The sequence below is a fragment of the Octopus sinensis genome, linkage group LG14, assembly GCF_006345805.1.
Source record: "Octopus sinensis linkage group LG14, ASM634580v1, whole genome shotgun sequence".
Lineage (NCBI taxonomy): Eukaryota > Metazoa > Mollusca > Cephalopoda > Octopoda > Octopodidae > Octopus > Octopus sinensis.
In genome coordinates, this window is record NC_043010.1 from 66,268,927 (window position 1) to 66,288,182 (window position 19,256).

General features: G+C 41.4%; 1 protein-coding gene across 1 annotated transcript; it reads left to right on the forward strand.

Annotated features, from left to right (window-relative positions):
- The first annotated feature begins 1,474 nt into the window (after positions 1 to 1,474).
- Positions 1,475 to 17,969, forward strand: LOC115219154 (ubiquitin-like domain-containing CTD phosphatase 1). The gene is made up of 9 exons (XM_029789258.2): positions 1,475 to 1,726; positions 6,055 to 6,146; positions 7,491 to 7,576; positions 8,944 to 9,059; positions 9,574 to 9,672; positions 13,067 to 13,203; positions 15,376 to 15,489; positions 15,779 to 15,906; positions 17,664 to 17,969. The coding sequence occupies exons 1-9, from the start codon at positions 1,561 to 1,563 to the stop codon at positions 17,788 to 17,790; spliced, it is 1,065 nt and encodes a 354-aa protein (XP_029645118.1). The 5' UTR covers positions 1,475 to 1,560; the 3' UTR covers positions 17,791 to 17,969.
- The last annotated feature ends 1,287 nt before the right edge of the window (positions 17,970 to 19,256 follow it).

Here is a 19,256-nt window from a genome sequence, read left to right on the forward strand (position 1 = left end):
AATTTTGGCACGGGGCCGGCAATTTCGAGGGACAGGCAGCAGAGTCGATCACATCGACCCCAGTGATACTTATTTGGTTATGTTTGAATATGAAAGATAGCCATACACCCGCGGCCATCAGACTGATTTACGGGTACCTTGCACAGTATAGTATTAATAAACTTGTATAATTTATACTTGTGGAGGCACGTGGTTTAGTGGTTAGGGTGTTGAACTCATGATTGTAAGGTTGTGCTTTCGATTCCTGGACCGGGCGTGGCGTTATGTTCTTGAGCAAAACACTTCATTTCACGATGCTCCTGTCTACTCAGCTGGCAAAAGTGAGTAATCCTGCAACGGACCGGCGTCCCGTCCAGGTGGGGAATTTCTACGCCACTGGAACCGAGAAAACGGCCCTTATGAGCCTGGCAAGGCTCGAGAAACAACATTTTAAAAAATAATTTATACTAGTGCTCCGGTGCCTGTATTTCATTTCATTATCCAAGTAAATTTTAATATTTGCTTAATTTAAGGCGGTGAGCTGGCAACATGCTTAGCAGCATTTCGTCCATTTTTAAATTCTAAGTTCAAATTCCACTGTTGTCGATGAAATAAGTAGCAATCTTTTGTTTTGACTCGACACCGGGTATATTGGATCTTTTCGGTTTGAACGGCAGTTTTTTCTAGCGGTGTCATATGAAATTGTCACCCATAATTATGACCCTAGTATCGATCTATTGCATGTCAATCTCTTTTAGGGTTAGGGGTGGGGGAAGGGTATATTTTTTTCTTCAGAAATGTAAATAAACCCAATCTGTTTCTTAAACGAGGGACATATTCATTCAGCACAGAATGTTTTTCAACTCAATAGTCGTCATTGATTGGTTGAAATTGCAGAAATTGAAGGAAAAAAACAACAAATATCTTACAAACTATAGAATTTTCTCAATAAAGCCAAAAGAAAATAGATGTTTTATAAACACATTCTACCAGTATACGAAGTTTAAAAGTGTTTAGTTACGTGGAAATTATTTTAAAAAACTGCCGTTCAAACCGAAAAGATCTGGAATATTTGTCTCCTTCGGCATAAATTAACGGGGATTATAAGAGATTCCGGATCTCCAGTGTCCGAAAAGTCAATGTCGTATCTGTGTTATTTAGATGTGGGAAGGCGGCGAGCTGGCAGAATGGTTACTGCGACGGACAAAAGATTAGCGGCATTTCGTCCGTCTTTACGTTCTGAGTTCAAATTCCGCCGAGGTCAACTTTGCCTTTTAATCTTTTCACAGTCGATAAAATAAGGTGTCTGAGCACTGGGGTTCGATGTAATCGAACTAGCACCCCCTCCCACCAAAATTTCAGGCCTTGCGCCTATGATAGAAAGGATTAGTTAGAAGATGGGAGGACGAGGACGTTAACACGTGCCGAGAGATTCTGTTCGGAGCCGTCGGTAGGCCGGAAGTAGCAGTCACGTGTACGAACCGGATATCCGGCTACGTCCCCTCCCTCAATCAGTTCGTGTTTTGTTCATCAATAATAACAACGTCGAGAATTGTCAACGGTTCCGTCTTGTCTGCAAGGATGGCAGCAGACACCCCAGTAGAGATGACTGTCCGCTGGAGTGGAAACGAGTATAAACTGACCGATCTGACGAGTTCGAACACTGTCGCAGATCTAAAGTCCAAAATACAGAACTTGACCGGAGTTCTTCCTCACAGACAGAAGCTGTTAGGCCTGCAGTATAATGGTTTGCGCTTGGATTTCATCGTTCTGTTCATTGTTTTGATGTTTACTGCCTTTAACTTAAAACCTTCTATTTACAGCCTGGTTAGAAGAGATATAGGATTATTTAATTTTATATTTTAAAATGCAGGCACGATTCGATGAAGTCGAGCTTGTTCGGAACCTAAATCAGGCTTAGAATTCGAGCCTTTTAAAATTAGGAGACGAACTAAAGAAAAGGAAAGAAAAAAAAAGATGTGGCGACCCTTAGCATGTATTAATTTATTATAATTATCTTCTTCAATTTACGCAATTAAAATAATAGACGACCCATTATAATTGCAATCTGTCATTTATTACATTTATTAAAATGGAATATGAGTAAGAGTGACCGTTGCCGAAATGAGTCAGAAGATGGAAAATAATTTCCTTTATGAAACTATGACATTGCTGTTATAAACATCAGAGCTTAGTAATGAATGATTTCATCAAACATTCATTTTGATTCGATTGACGAACCCAAATCTATTTTTATCTCATTTTAAAAGACATAGTAATTTATCTAGGAATATAAAGTTAAGCGCATTATTAATATTATTATTATTATTATTATTATCATCATCATCGTTCATCTGATTCTTTTTGTGTATGAGAAGAACTGCCGTATTATGAAGTACAAATCCTTGTGATCAGTTTAAATTACATAAACATGTGTGTGTGTGTAAATATAGGCCTGTGCAAGAAACATTAAACCGAAATCATTTTTTTTTTTTTAGCCTGAATTTAAATTTGATTTGTTTGTCATCATTAATTAAAACTTATGGCTTCTGATGATTACTGAATATAAGCAAACATAACCTTCGTGAAAGGATGAAGAATTATAAGGAATAGGGAGAGAAATGTACAAAAGCCATTGGCCTTGAAGAAATAATATCTTTATTGGTGTGTTTCATAGATTCCTTTTCTGTTTATAGACGTGGTTTGTGTTCCGCTATTACCTGTTTATGATACGTGTTGCAATTAATAAATATTATAAATTAAAAGTTAAGGACTATGAGCACACCTCTTTCTCCCTTTTCACCCACGCACTGAAAAGGGTTGCCATCAAATCGTTGTTTTTGTTCTTATTTAGCTCTAGTTCAACCCCAATCGAGCAAACCCATGAACAAAATTATTCCAGTCATGGCTATGCTTTCCTATTAAGGATTTATAGGACAACATTATCCATCGTCTTCTTACCCGATGCAAAACAGTAAGCGTGATTTGTTTGGGGGAGATTTCGCTGTTATTTCTAGCAGTTCGAGCGTCCGCACAGAAACTTCCCCTGTGGTTGCCTTCCAAACAGTCGTTCCGAGTTCCATTCCCTGTCGACACTGGTCGTATTTGAAAACTGTCCGCGTCAATCGTTAAGTTTATTATGGGGATATCTTCAGTCAGACATTGTTTTGAAATCATAATTCTTTTATTAAAGACTATATGTTTTTGTTTTTTTGTAGACACACGTACATTGTGCATTGGGTGTGTGATGTATTAGTAATACTGGTGTTAGGTAGAGTACAAGCTCAGAAGTTTTTAGTTCAAACTCACTGCAGGGGTTTAGCCCTGCACTTAAATCTGCCGAATGCTTTCTTTTGTTTTACCTATCTGTCACCAATAAGTACCAGAGAGATCATTTGGGTATGTTAGCTGATATACGCTGGTACTTTTTTTCAGTGGATGTACATTTCATCCGCATCCGCCAAATATTTTGAAGGCAGTCCTAAGCCATATTAATCTAGTGGATTTATCAGACTTCAGACGAATGCTTACAGCCCACGTTCGAAACCGAGTACCATCTGCTTTACCAAGCGAGATAGTGGATGACATTTTTTATTACGTAGATGATAATATTAAATATTTTAAAAACTAATTGAAATTAGGAAAGTTTTTATTTTTCAGCGATATAGCAGGAGTGACTGTGTGGTAAGTAGCTTGTTTACCAACCACATGGCTCCGGGTTCAGTCCCACTGCGTGGCACCTTGGGCAAGTGTCTTCTACTATATCCTCGGGCTGACCAAAGCCTTGTGAGTGGATTTGGTAGACGGAAACTGAAAGAAGCCCGTCGTATATATGTGTATGTTTGTATGTCTGTGTTTGTCCCCCTAGCATTGCTTGACAACTGATGCTGGTGTGTTTATGTCCCCGTCACTTAGCGCTTCGGCAAAAGAGACCGATAGAATAAGTACTGGGCTTACAAAGAATAAGTCCCTTGGTCGAGTTGCTCGATAAAAGGCGGTACTCCAGCATGGCCGCAGTCAAAATGACTGAAACAAGTAAAAAGAGAAAGAGATATACTTTTACAAATTTTGGATCAGAATAAAATTCCAATAGAATAACGATATTTAAGTTTATTCCGAGTTCAATTTCCACTGAGGATAACATTGCCTTTCTTCCTTCCAGGGTTGATAAGTAAGCACCAGTCAAATGTTGGACAAGGTTGAAATAACCTTTTAGTATTCAGATGACTTTATCGAATGTAATTCTTTTATTTGTTTGACTGCGGCCATGCTGGAGCACCGCCTTTTACTCAAACAAATCAATCCTAGGACTTATTCTTTGTAAGCCTAGTACTTATTCTATTGGCCTCTTTTGCTGAACCACTAAGTTACGGGGATGTAAACACACCAGTATTGCAGTACTAATTGTCAAGTGATGGTGGAGGACAAACACAGACACTGTAGCTATGGCCGATGCCAGTGTTGCATGTCCAGCCAATTTAAAAGTACGCTTGATGCGTTGGGCGATATGATATGCTTGAGAAGACCTGTTGAGTTAAGTAAAACCAAAATCATAGCTGTGGCCTGTGGCCAGTACCCCCGACTGGCTCCCGTGCCGGTGTCATGTAAAAAGCACTCTCTCAGCATGATCAATGCCAGGCCTGCCACTGGCATCTGTGCCAGTGGCACATAAAAAGCACCCACTATGCTCTCAGGGTGGTTGGTGTTAGGAAGGGCATCCAGCTTTAGAAACACTGCCAGATCAGATTGGATCCTGGTTCAGCCACTGGCTCTCCAGACCTAAGTCAAACTGTCCAACCCATGCCAGCATGGAAAATGGACATTAGATGATGATGCATTTATGTGTGTGTATATATATATATGTGTGTGTGTGTGTGTGTGTATCTATATATATATATCTATATGTGTGTGTGTGTGTATCTATATATGTCAGGCTTCTTTTCAGTTTCTGCTTACCAAATCCACTCACAAGGCTATAGTAGAAGACACTTGCCCAAGGTACTACGCAGTGAGACTGAACCTGGAATTGTGTGGTTGGTAAGCAAGCTACTTACCACACAGCCACTTCTGCACCTATAATGTTTATTTATTCACATTGTTTTGAATTAATTATGCATTATCTTGCAGCTTTGAGATTTCAATGGTCTTATTGTATGTTTTAGAATGACAGGGTCAGTGCAGGAGGCCAAAATCTGGCCAGTCTGAACATAAAACAGAATCTTTAGGATGGATGTGGCCAGTATAAATGTTAATGGGTTACTCAACTAACTCCACCTTTTAAATTACTAGTTTCATGACTATGTGAGATAAAATTGGAAAAGGCAATATTAATCTTGTGGGACCATGGATCTGCTCCTAGAAACTCTTCTTTTGACTTTGTTGGCAGAACAACATCTGTTGTAATCATAGAGGTCACCATGTGCGGGACAGTCCTGATCACAGCGACTACACTTAAAGGTGCGGTTCGCCACTAGTCTTGTTCTGGTTGCTCTTTTTGGTAAATTTGCTTTTTTCCTTCCAGCAATCCCCAGCCTCTCCTCTCGTATTTTCAAAATCTTCGTCTAGCTCCTGTCTCCAGTGGGAGCGATTAGCAGCAGTATCCATCCGCTTTTCAATGTTCCTATTAAGAGGCTTTATGTTGCTTTTTTAACCCTTTAGCCCTTTTGTTACCATATTTCTGTTGAGATTCTCTGTGTTTCTTTCAATTAATTTTAAATATAACAATTTACACACCACCAAGTCTTACTTAGTTGCAAATGACAACTATCACCGTCACCATATTTGACGGCATAAAAGACACACTGGCATATTAGACACAACACCCCAATTTCTTCTGCACATATTCAAGAATAAATGCTGTAGTGCCTTAAAGCTTATGGGAGGCCTAGCATTGCATATAAGACTTGGGGTGGAATTTTTGAGAATTTTTGGAAGGAAAATGCTGCATCTTATATACTATCAAATATGGTAATTGTTATTGTGTCTTTTGTTGTTCCTATAAGTCCAATGTAAAATGGTATTTTCACCAATGTACAAAGAACAAAATATCCCCTATCTAATTGTTTATTATTCCAGGTCGACCTCCAGAGGATGACATTCAACTTGGAACCTTAAAACTCAAACCTAATCTCAAAATAATGATGATGGGTTCCAGAGAAGACGTTTTGGTAAATTATTTTTTTTTACACTCTTTTTTTTTACTTTGCTTTATCTGGAGGCATATGGCCTAGTGGTTCATGAGTTGCACTGACATTCACAAGATTGTGGTTTCAATCTCTGGACTGGGTGATGCCTTGTGTTCTTGAGCAAAACACTTCATTTCATATTGCTCCAGTCCACTCAGCTGAAAATGAGTAACAGCAGTAACAAGCAAGTTGACCCTTTGATCGACCGGCATCCCATTCAGGAGATGAGTGTTGTGATCTCAGTTACTTCATCGCCATGGAAACAAGGCCAAACTCCTGATGAATCCTAGGGTTCTTGACAGATTCTGCTGTTCACTTGTACACTGTATGATCATAGTAAATAAGCATCATTATCAGCAATGTTATTAAAAAAAAAAGGGAAAGTTATCATCTCGAGTCCTGCTGACTCATAAGGGCCAGTTTCCCAATTTGCATGGCGTATATACTTCCCACCTGTATATTCAGTGGCCCTTCAGTTTTACTAAGCTGTGTAAAAGAACTTGGCAGGTTGGGCCTCTAACTAGTCCTTTTGTGATACCCTTAAAGCTAGGAACTTTTCAGCAACCCCTTGTATGTATGTATGTATATATATATATATATATATATATATATATATATCATGGCGAATGCCAGACAGAAGAGGAGATAATAAAGTAGTGGTGATCCCAAAAGGAAGGAGCGCATGCATGTGTATAAGAGAGCATTATGTGCGTGTGGCAGAGGGGTGGTGACCTTGATGCGTGTGTGTGTGTATATGTAGGTGTGAAGATGTGGGGCTGGGAATATATATATATATATATATACACACACACACACACATATATACATATATGTGTGTGTGTGTATGTATATATATATATATATATTCCCAGCCCCACATCTTCACACCTACATATACACACACACACGCATCAAGGTCACCACCCCTCTTCCACACGCACATACATGCTCTCTTATACACATGCATGCGCTCCTTCCTTTTGGGATCACCACTACTTTATTATCTCCCCTTCTGTCTGGCGTTCGTCATGATAGATCGCTAGTCACTACATATTCTTTATTTTCTCTCCTTGTTTCTTTCTGTGCAAGAGTGTAGGCTCGAAACATTACAGACCTTTTCACTTCCCAAGCGTTAAACTGATACATCTGTTTGTTGTCTATACCACCTGCCTTCATCTTGTGAATTCTCCCTATATATATATATATATATATATATATAGGGAGAATTTTTATATAAAAACTTTGGGCAAAAACATGTTAACAGTATGAGATGAAATATCTCCTTTCTAACAATTTGATTTTTTTTTTCTGTGTTTTAATGTCTAGGCTGAAATGCAAGAACCACCTAAAAATTTATCAAATTTAGTCAATGATTTTGAGATGGAAGATGAAGAGATTTCTATTGAAAATAGGTAAGAACCAGTTTCCAGTTTGATGTTCTCAAGTGTTAAACAACTTTACTGGTATATCTGTCTACTGTAGAGACTATGATTCACTTTTTGTGCATTGAAATAACATAGCATCATGCCAGTACAGGTGTCAGTTAAACCCACCCTCGCACTAAAACCTGTAATATTATGCTTATCTTAGATGTTGTTGTTGTTTTTCTGGCAGAATTGTTAACATGCCAGGCAAAATGATTAGCAGCATTTTGTCCAATTTCATGTTCCGAGTTCAAATTCTGCCGAGGTTGACTTTGCCTTTCATCCTTTCAGGGTTGATGAAATAAATACCATTTGCATACTGGGGTCAATCTAATCAACTGGTGCATCCTCCCCCAAAATTTCGGGCCTTGTACCTTTAGTAGAAAGGATTATTATTATTAATAATAAAAATGATGATGATAATATTCTTTTCTACTCTAGGCACAAAGCCCGAAATTTTGAGGGAGGGGGCTGGTCAATTAGATTGACCCCAGTATACAAATGGTACTTAATTTATCAACCCCAAAAGGATGAAAGACAAAGTCGACTGTGACAGAACGTGAAGACAGACAAAATACCATTGTCGTTTAACGTCCGTTTTCCATGCTGGCATGGGTTGGTCAGTTTGACTGAGGGCGGACGAGAAAGAAGGCTGCACTAGGCTCCAATCTGATCTGGCAGTGATTCTACAGCTGGATGCCCTTCCTAATGCCAACCACTCTGAGAGTGTAGTGGGTGTTTTTTACGTGCAACCAGCACAGGAGCCAGTCAGGTGGTACTGGCATCGACCACACTTGGATGGTGCATTTTACATGCCACCGACCCAGGAGCCAGTCAGGTGGTACTGGCTTTGGCCACACTTGGATGGTGCTTTTTACGTGCCACCAGCACAGGCAGTCAGGTGGTACTGGCATCGGCCACACTTGGATGGTGCTTTTTACGTGCCACCAGCACAGGAGCCAGGCAGGTGGTACTGGCTTTGGCCACACTTGGATGGTGCTTTTTACGTGCCACCGGCACAGGCAGTCAGGTGGTACTGGCATCAGCCACACTTGGATGGTGCTTTTTATGTGCCACCGGCACAGGACCAGTCAGCCAGCCCTCTGCAATCATTTTGACACCTGACACATGGTACACTATGCATCTGTTCAGACAACGTCAATTTGATGGTGGAAGTCAGCTAATGTTCAGCACAAACATTTGATCACAATAAACAAATCATTTGTACAGGTCATTAAGCAAACACTGAACCCTTACACATCATCTTCAACAGGAGAGTCCATCATTATTATTGTTGTTGCTGTTGCTATTCAAATAAACATATTTTTGACTATTTGCCAATTTTTATTTTGAAGGGAAGAGCACCTTGCTAAAATTGAAAAGCGTGTCAGAGATTATAATGTGACCGTTTTAAACCCACCCAGAGATGGGAAAAAGCTGTTGGTGTTGGATATTGATTATACTCTGTTTGGTAAGTCAATAATATACTCTTTATTCTTTACTCTTTTACTTGTTTCAGTCATGTGACTGTGGCCATGCTGGAGCACTGCCTTTAGTCGTGCAAATCGACTCCAGGACTTAGTCTTTGTAAGCCTAGTACTTATTCTATTGGTCTCTTTTGCCGAACCGCTAAGTTACGGGGACAAGTGATGTTAGGGGACAAACACAGACACACAAACATATACGCACACATACATATATATATTATATATATATATATATATATATATATATATATATATATATAATGTATGTATGTATATAGACGATGGGCTTCTTTCAGTTTCCGTCTACCAAATCCACTCACAAGGCTTTGGTCAGCCTGAGGCTATAGTAGAAGACACTTGCCCAAGGTGTCACGCAGTGGGACTGAACCAGGAACCATGTGGTTGGTGAGCAAGCTACTTACCACACAGCCATGGAAACTTTACTATGACATAAGAAAATAATTAATAACTAACCATTGTCGTTTTTGTCTTACACAGATCACAAGTCAGTTGCAGAACGAGCAGAAGAACTGATGCGACCATTTCTTCACGAATTCCTCACAGCTGCCTATGAAGATTACGACATTGTTATATGGTGTGAGTAGTTGATTTTATTTCCAATGATAATTTTGTTTCAGCTCATGTTGTATTGATAAGAATTGTTGATGCTGTTATTGTAGAGTACCTCCATTCTTTGTTATGCATTATTCATTCACAGGTCCGCCTGGCTGGCTCCCATGCTGGTGGCACATAAAAAGCACCATCTGAACGTGGCCAATGACAGTACCCCCTGACTGGCTCCCGTGACGGTGGAACATAAAAAGCACCATCCGAACGTGTCCGATGACAGTACCCCCTGACCGACTCCCGTGATGGTGGCACATAAAAAGCACCATCTGAACGTGACCAATGACAGTACCCCCTGACTGGCCCCCATGACGGTGGCACATAAAAAGCACCATCTGAACGTGTCCGATGACAGTACCCCCTGACTGGCTCCGTGACGGTGGCACATAATAAGCACCATCTGAACACGTGGCCGATGATAGTACGCCCTGACTGGCTTCCGTGACGGTGGCACATAAAAAGCACCATCCGAACGTGTCCAATGATAGTACCCCCTGACTGGCTCCCGTGACGGTGGCACATAAAAAGCACCATCTGAACACGTGGCCGATGACAGTACCCCCTGACTGGCTCCCGTGACGGTGGCACATAAAAAGCACCATCCGAACGTGTCCGATGACAGTACCCCCTGACTGGCTCCCGTGACGGTGGCACATAAAAAGTACCATCCGAACGTGGCCGATGACAGTACCCCTTGACTGGCTCCCGTGACGGTGGCACATAAAAAGCACCATCCGAACGTGACCGATGACAGTACCTCTTGAGTGGCTCCCATGCCAGTGGCACATAAAAAGCACCATCTGAATGTGGCCAATGAAAGCACCTCCCGACTGGCTCCCATGACAGTGGCACATAAAACGCACCATCTGAACGTGTCCGATGACAGTACCCCCTGACTGGCTCCCGTGACGGTGGCACATAATAAGCTCCATCTGAACACGTGGCCGATGACAGTACGCCCTGACTGGCTTCCGTGACGGTGGCAGATAAAAAGCACCATCCGAACGTGTCCAATGATAGTACCCCCTGACTGGCTCCCGTGACGGTGGCACATAAAAAGCACCATCTGAACACGTGGCCGATGACAGTACCCCCTGACTGGCTCCCGTGACGGTGGCACATAAAAAGCACCATCCGAACGTGTCCGATGACAGTACCCCCTGACTGGCTCCCGTGACGGTGGCACATAAAAAGTACCATCCGAACGTGGCCGATGACAGTACCCCTTGACTGGCTCCCGTGACGGTGGCACATAAAAAGCACCATCGAACGTGAACGATGACAGTGACAGTACCTCTTGAGTGGCTCCCATGCCAGTGGCACATAAAAAGCACCATCTGAATGTGGCCAATGAAAGCACCTCCCGACTGGCTCCCATGACAGTGGCACATAAAACGCACCATCTGAACGGGGCCTATGACAGTACCTCCTGACTGGCTCCCATGCCGGTGGCACATAAAAAGCACCATCCGAACGTGACCGATGACAGTACCTCTTGAGTGGCTCCCATGCCAGTGGCACATAAAAAGCACCATCTGAACGTGGCCAATGAAAGCACCTCCCGACTGGCTCCCATGACAGTGGCACATAAAACGCACCATCTGAACGGGGCCTATGACAGTACCTCCTGACTGGCTCCCATGCCGGTGGCACATAAAAAGCACCATCTGAATGTGGCCGATGACAGCACCTCCTGACTGGCACCCATGACAGTGGCACATAAAATGCACCATCTGAATGTGGCCAATGACAGCACCTCCCGACTGGCTCCCATGACAGTGGCACATAAAACGCACCATCTTAACGGGGCCTATGACAGTACCTCCTGACTGGCTCCCATGCCGGTAGCACATAAAAAGCACTATCTGAATGTGGCCGATGACAGTACCCCTTGACTGGCTCCCATGACAGTGGCACATAAAACGCACCATCTGAACATGGCCAATGACAGTACCTCCTGACTGGCTCCCACGACGGTGGCACATAAAAAGCACTATCTGAACGTGGCCGATGACAGTACCCCCTGACTAGCACCCGTGACGGTGGCACGTAAAAAGCACTATCCAAATGTGATCAATGCCTGGGCCGCTTGACTGGCTCCTGTGCCAGTGATATGTAAAAAGCACCATCTGAACGTAGCTAATGACAGTAATCCCTAACTGGTTCCCATGCCAGTGGCATGTAAAAAGTACTATCCGAATGTGATCGCTGCCAGGGCTGCCTGACCGACTCCTGTGCCAGTAGCATGTAAAAAGCACCCAGAACCAGGTTGGTAAGCAAACTACTTACCACACAGCCACAACTGAGCCCATGCCAAGTTTTGTTAAATGAAGATGATCTAGATGATAATCATAATAAATGTGGACCAAAGTTAGAAACTTTGATCTGAATAAATGTGGATTGACATTACAAAGTTTTAAAACTAGTTTTGAGTGCAAATATGTAGAGAATCATGAGTTAGGTGTTAGGAAAGGCATCAAGCTGTTGAAACCATACCAAAATAGATAGTTGGAGCCTGGTGCAGCTCTCCGCCTTGCCAGTTCCTTGTCAAACTGTCCAACCCATGCCAGATTGGAAAATAGACTATCAAATGACGATGCCAGGGACAATGTTTCCACTGTTGACTTGACAACAACAATGAGTCATTAACCCTTTCGATACCAACCTGGCTGAAACTACCTTTGGCTCTCAATACAAATTCTTGTTTTCATAAGTTTTGAATTAAAATCTTCCACCAAGCCTTAGTCACAATTTATGTTCCTAACACTAGCTTAATGATAACTAAGTTATTTTACTAAATTCTTTGTTATATTTAAAATTAATTGAAAGAAACACAGAGCATCTTAACAGAAATATGGTAATAAAAGGGTTAAAATATATAATAGAGAAACAATTCTTAACCCTTTCGTTACCAACCCAGCTGAAACCAGCTCTGGCTCTGAGTACAAATTTCTTGTTTTCATAAGTTTTGAATTAAAATCTTCCACCAAGCCTTAGTCACAATTTATGTTCCTAACACTAGCTTAATGATAACTAAGTTATTTTACTAAGTTTTTTGTTATATTTAAAATTAATTGAAAGAAACAGAAATAAAGTAATGAAAGGGTTAACCAGTGTCAAATTTATAGAGGTGATGGGTTAACTATAACAAATATTTGAAAAGAAGTGCTTAATAAACAAACACGATGAACATTGTGTATTTGTTGTTGTTGTTGTTGTTGTGTGTTGCCTTTCGTGTCATTATGTTGCATTGTTCTCATACATTATACTCTTTTGCTTGTTCCAGCCCATGGGCTGCTGCCATGCTGGGGCCATCTTTTATATGTCATCTTTTAAATCTGTGTTGTCTTTCCCCTTCTGTCAGCGGCGACCACGATGAAATGGATTGAGATTAAGATGAAAGAACTCGGGGTAACTAGTCATGTAAACTACAGGATAACCTTCATGCTCGACTATATGGCTATGATTAGCGTACACACTCCAAAATATGGAGTTGTCAAGGTCAGTAACATTTTGTGTATATATATATATGTGTGTGTGTTTGTGTGTTTTCTTTTATACTCTTTTACTCTTTTACTTGTTTCAGTCATTTTGACTGCGGCCATGCTGGAGCACCGCCTTTAATCGAGTAACTCGACCCCGTGACTTATTCTTTTGTAAGCCCAGTACTTATTCTATCGGTCTCTTTTGCCGAACCGCTAAGTGACGGGGACATAAACACACCAGCATCGGTTGTCAAGCAATGCTAGGGGGACAAACACAGACACACAAACATATACACACACACTTATATATATATATACATATATACGACAGTCTTCTTTCAGTTTCCGTCTACCAAATCCACTCACAAGGCATTGGTCAGCCCGGGGCTATAGCAGAAGACACTTGCCCAAGATGCCACGCAGTGGGACTGAACCCGGAACCATGTGGTTGGTTAGCAAGCTACTTACCACACAACCACTCCTGCGCCTTTATATGTTGTTTCATTTATTTATTTGCGTCCAACCCATGCTAGCATGGAAAACGGATGTTAAACAATGATGATGATGATCCAGAAGTGCAATAGACAATGATGATGATGCAGGTTTTTCTCAGACCTTCAAACTATTTTTCTCTGAACTTCAAACATGAACGGCACTATAGCCGGATATGTTTCCATGGGAAATTACAAATGTTGCTTGTATAACAGTAACATTTGTTTACAGTTAGCAGGTGGTGTCAAGAGAAGGAGATACATACACACACACACACACATATGGTGGGCTTCCTTTAATTTCCATGTACCTTATCTCCTCACACTGTTTTGGTCAGCCCAAAGCAACGATAGAGGACATCTATGCAAGCTGCTGCACAATAGGATTGAACCTGAAACTCGTGTGTGTGTGTATATATATATATATATATATATATATGTGTCGGTGGCACATAAAAAACACCATCCGAGCGTGGCCGTCTGCCAGCCTCGTCTGGCACCTGTGTCGGTGGCACATAAAAAACACCATCCGAGCGTGGCCGTTTGCCAGCCTCGTCTGGCACCTGTGTCGGTGGCACATAAAATCACCCACTACACTCTCGGAGTGGTTGGCGTTAGGAAGGGCATCCAGCTGTAGAAACACTGCCAGATCTGACTGGACTGGTGCAGCTTTCGGGCTCCCCAGACCCCAGTTGAACCGTCCAACCCATGCTAGCATGGAAAGCGGACGTTAAATGATGATGATGATGATGATGATATATATATATATATATATATATAATATATATATATATATATGTGTCGGTGGCACATAAAAAACACCATCCGAGCGTGGCCGTCTGCCAGCCTCGTCTGGCACCTGTGTCGGTGGCACATAAAAAACACCATCCGAGCGTGGCCGTTTGCCAGCCTCGTCTGGCACCTGTGTCGGTGGCACATAAAATCACCCACTACACTCTCGGAGTGGTTGGCGTTAGGAAGGGCATCCAGCTGTAGAAACACTGCCAGATCTGACTGGACTGGTGCAGCTTTCGGGCTCCCCAGACCCCAGTTGAACCGTCCAACCCATGCTAGCATGGAAAGCGGACGTTAAATGATGATGATGATGATGATGATATATATATATATATAATAGTATTTGATGATGTAAATGGTTCTTTTTTCCTTCTTAGACAATTATAGAGTTTGAGAGTACTTGAGCAAAGACAACATCAGGTTGAGGAAACTGTTTAACCTTGTTATAGACATAACAACCACAATCAAAATACACCCGGTACACCCTGTGATTTGGTTAGGGATAAAAAAGGGCATCAAGGCACAAAAACCAAGCAAAAAATTAAATGAGGGAGAGAGAGAGACACATACACACACACAGATGTGGTCCTCCAACTTGGCTATGAGAGACGTTGTTCTAAATAACAACAAACTCAGACTGTAGTTAGGGTACAGGGTACAAGGCTAGCAATTTCAACTAACTACCTGTCCAACCCATATCAGCATGGAAAATGTATATAAAATGGTGATGATGATGAAGTTAGAGGAGACGGAGAATAGTAGCCGAGACTTTTGTTAAGCCTGCCTGCTTGGACAAGTGAAACCAATGCGGCCAACATCCAACCTGACCATCTGCACACAAAAGAATTATAATTCTATGCTATATGAGCTTATTTGAACGTTATTATTGTATTTCCTTTCAGGTCAAGCCTTTGGGTGTCATTTGGGGAAAATTCAGCCACTGGTCAGCAAAGAATACTATCATGTTCGATGATGTCCGACGTAACTTCCTGATGAATCCACAGAGTGGTTTAAAAGTAAGGGAATGGCTTTTGTTTTGTATTTTTTAAACTTTAGCCAGTTAGTCATGTGATATTACTATTAACCCCTTTTCACTGTTATTTAAACCCTTATCAAACAACTACCACTGAGCATTCTCTCTCTCTCTCCCTTTCCTTTTCTTCTCTCTCGCCCCCTCTTATCGCCTCTTTCGTCTCTCTTCCCTCTTCCCTCCCACCTGTTCTTCTTTCTATCTTTTCTCTCTTCACTTCCAATGTTGTATTCAGGTTTAACTGTATTACCTTGCCTATTCTCTTCTCACCTCAGATCCGACCTTTCAAGTCAGCTCATGTGAACCGTAGCACTGACCGAGAACTTCTGGAGCTCTCAAAATATCTTAAGGTCATTGCACCACTTGAAGACTTCGGCCATCTGAAACATTCACACTGGGAAAGGTGAGCACCATGTATCAATTTCAATTCCTTTTTACAATTTAACCATTTGGGGAAAATGCTGGGTCTACAGCAGTGGTTCTCGACCTTTTTAGTATCTGGGCCAGATTCAAAGCCTGGTTTTCGGGGCCACACCCAAAATGTGGGCGGGGACACACTCAAAAAATATGGAACAAGTCAGTTAAAGAAAAATTTATTATATCTATAGAGTAAAGACCATCAGAAGCCACCAGACTCCAGTCTAATTTGGCATGCTTTCTACAGCTAGATGTCCTCCCTAATGCCACTGACTGCTTTTATGTGGCACTGCCACAGGCACTTTTATGTGATGCCACTTACTCTTTACTCTTTTACTTGTTTCAGTCATTTGACTGCGGCCATGCTGGAGCACCGCCTTTAGTCGAGCAAATCGACCCTGGGACTTATTCTTTGTAAGCCCAGTACTTATTCTATCGGTCTCTTTTGCTGAACCGCTGAGTGACGGGGACGTAAACACACCAGCATCGGTTGTCAAGCAATGCTAGGGGGACAAACAAACACACACAAACACACACACACACATATATATATATATATATATATACATATATACGATAGGCTTCTTTCAGTTTCCGTCTACCAAATCCACTCACAAGGCATTGGTAGGCCCGGGGCTATAGCAGAAGACACTTGCCCAAGATGCCACGCAGTGGGACTGAACCCAGAACCATGTGGTTGGTTAGCAAGCTACTTACCACACAGCCACTCCTGCACTTGGGAACTTTTACATGTCATCACATGGGCACTTTTATGTGGCATTGCCATGAGTGCTTTACACCACCAGAAAGAAGTATCGGTCTTAGCATATCTGCTGTGGAGTAAAGGTCTTCCTGAGTACAGCAAGGTGCCAGGTATCTCGGTCCTTTGTCATTTCACCCGAACGGTTTAGCTTCCTGAGGTCACTCTTCAGTACTTTATCCAATGCTTTCCTGTGTCTCCCACTATTACATGTTCCATCCACTCTGAGAGATCGGCACTTCTTTATGGAGCTGTCAGCAGCCATCCTTGTCATATGAGCACGTAATTTCTTATTTTATTTACTGCCCACAAGGGGCTACACACAGAGGGGACAAACAAGGACAGACAAATGCATTAAGTCGATTATATTGACCCCCAGTGCGTAACTGGTACTCAATTTATCGACCCCGAAAGGATGAAAGACAAAGTCGACCTCGGTGGAATTTGAACTCAGAACATAGCGGCAGACGAAATACCTATTTCTTTACTACCCACCAAGGGTCTAAACACAGAGGGGACAAACAAGGACAGACAAACGGATTAAGTCAATTACATTGGCCCTCAGTGCGTTACTGGTACTTAATTTATCGAGCCCGAAAGGATGAAAGGCAAAGTCGACCTCGGTGGAATTTGAACTCAAAACATAGCGGCAGACGAAATATCTATTTCTTTACTACCCATAAGGGGATAAACACAGAGGGGACAAACAAGGACAGACATAGGTATTAAGTTGATTATATCGACCCCAGTGCGTTACTGGTACTTAATTTATCGAGCCCGAAAGGATGAAAGGCAAATTTGACCTCGGTGGAATTTGAACTCAGAACATAGCGGCAGACAAAATACCGCTAAGCATTTCGCCCGGCATGCTAACGATTCTGCCAGCTCGCCGCCTTGATGAGCGCATAATTTCTGTCAGATAACTTCATTTTCTCTCCTACTTCTGTTCTATTCATGTCTGCAATAAATCATTTCTTTTCTAGATACAAATCAAAAAGAAAGTACAATGACATAGCCTCGACATCATCAAGGTCTTCAAGCGGCAGAGAATCTCGTCATTCTAAAGATGGAAACGATCATACACCCTCACACCGAAATCAGGAAGGATAAATTTTTTTCTTTTAATGAGTACCATTTATTTTAATTATATATATTTTTTTCTCAACCTCCTGTCTCTTGCAATTGTTTAATAAAATATAACCAATTTTTTTGGTTAAAACTGGAAAAAGGTAAACCATGTGAAAACTGTCATGGTTTAATATAATATAAAATAGAAAAAAAGATGATGAGAGACGTTTGTATCCCAACCACATAGTTTCGGATTTAGTCCCACTATGTGGCACCTTGGGTATTAATATCTACGAAAGAGAAATATATTTATTGGATATGATAATAGTAATTAAATAAATTCTAATCGGGAAAATAGGAAATATTCATAGAAATGTTAAATATGAAGCAGACAATTATATATTTAGTTATATATTTAATTATATATTTAATGTTCTGTCATAGTTATCTTGCATTTAGAGGCTTACTGAAACTAAGATAATTATATAAATATCCTATTTCGTTCAGTAGCGGTTAATTCCTTTCAGCTGCGATCAATCTTTGCTTTTCTCACTCATCCTCTCGTCTCTGTAGCCAATAAAATTCGTACATTTATTCTGGTTATTCACAGGGGTTTAGTTCCAAAAAACACAGTGATAAATAAATAAATCGTCTCCACGCACTTCGTAAATGGAATGACTGGTAGATTCAGTGACACCAGACTCGTGGCCCTCAGCAGTGAAGCTTCCCACAGTCACATAGTTTCTTGATCGTTTCTGCCTTTTCCTATGGAAGATTTACTTGTCTGCATTGTTAGGATCGGGCGCCTTCGTATTTTTTGGTTCCATGCAAATGGGGGTATGTAAATCCGTGCAAAACATATGCCACCTCATGGCACAGTTGTGTAAACAAAAGCAGTAGTCAAAGCATTCTGAGTAGCTGAGCATTGTGGGTGGTTGCTGGGGCCACATCTTTGCATTCCAAGCAGAATCTCTGACTGATCGTTGACCCATGTTATCACAAATCAATTTGTGATATAAGGGTAACCTGGTTCACAAGAGAGCATATTCAGTTAACATGTATCCGGCAAAATACTGAGGTTGCTGTCATCAATAAAAAAAAATCCTCCCATTCCTGAGTGGGGTGGTCAGTGAGTGAAAGATGTTGCTCTAGCATGGCCACATCCTAATGGCTAAGATCAATAAAAGATCTTTAATCACATTTACATTTGTTTATCTCTGACTAAGAATGCTTCAAGCAAAAAATCTAGTATGTTTATAGTCAAATGGTGCTTTGGTGAGTTTGCTTCTTTTTGGAAGACATTCCTAGTCATGTAACCCTTGGTCACCCTTGATGAAAGGTATTCCAGCCATGACCATTCCATCTCTCTCTTTTTTTTTTTTGTTTTTAGATAAACTATATTCAGGACCACATCATTTAACGTTCTCTTATTTTGTTATAGATGGTAGGGTGTGATATGCAAGGAATTTCTGCTATTTCTAGCAGGTTGGATGACCGCATATACGCTT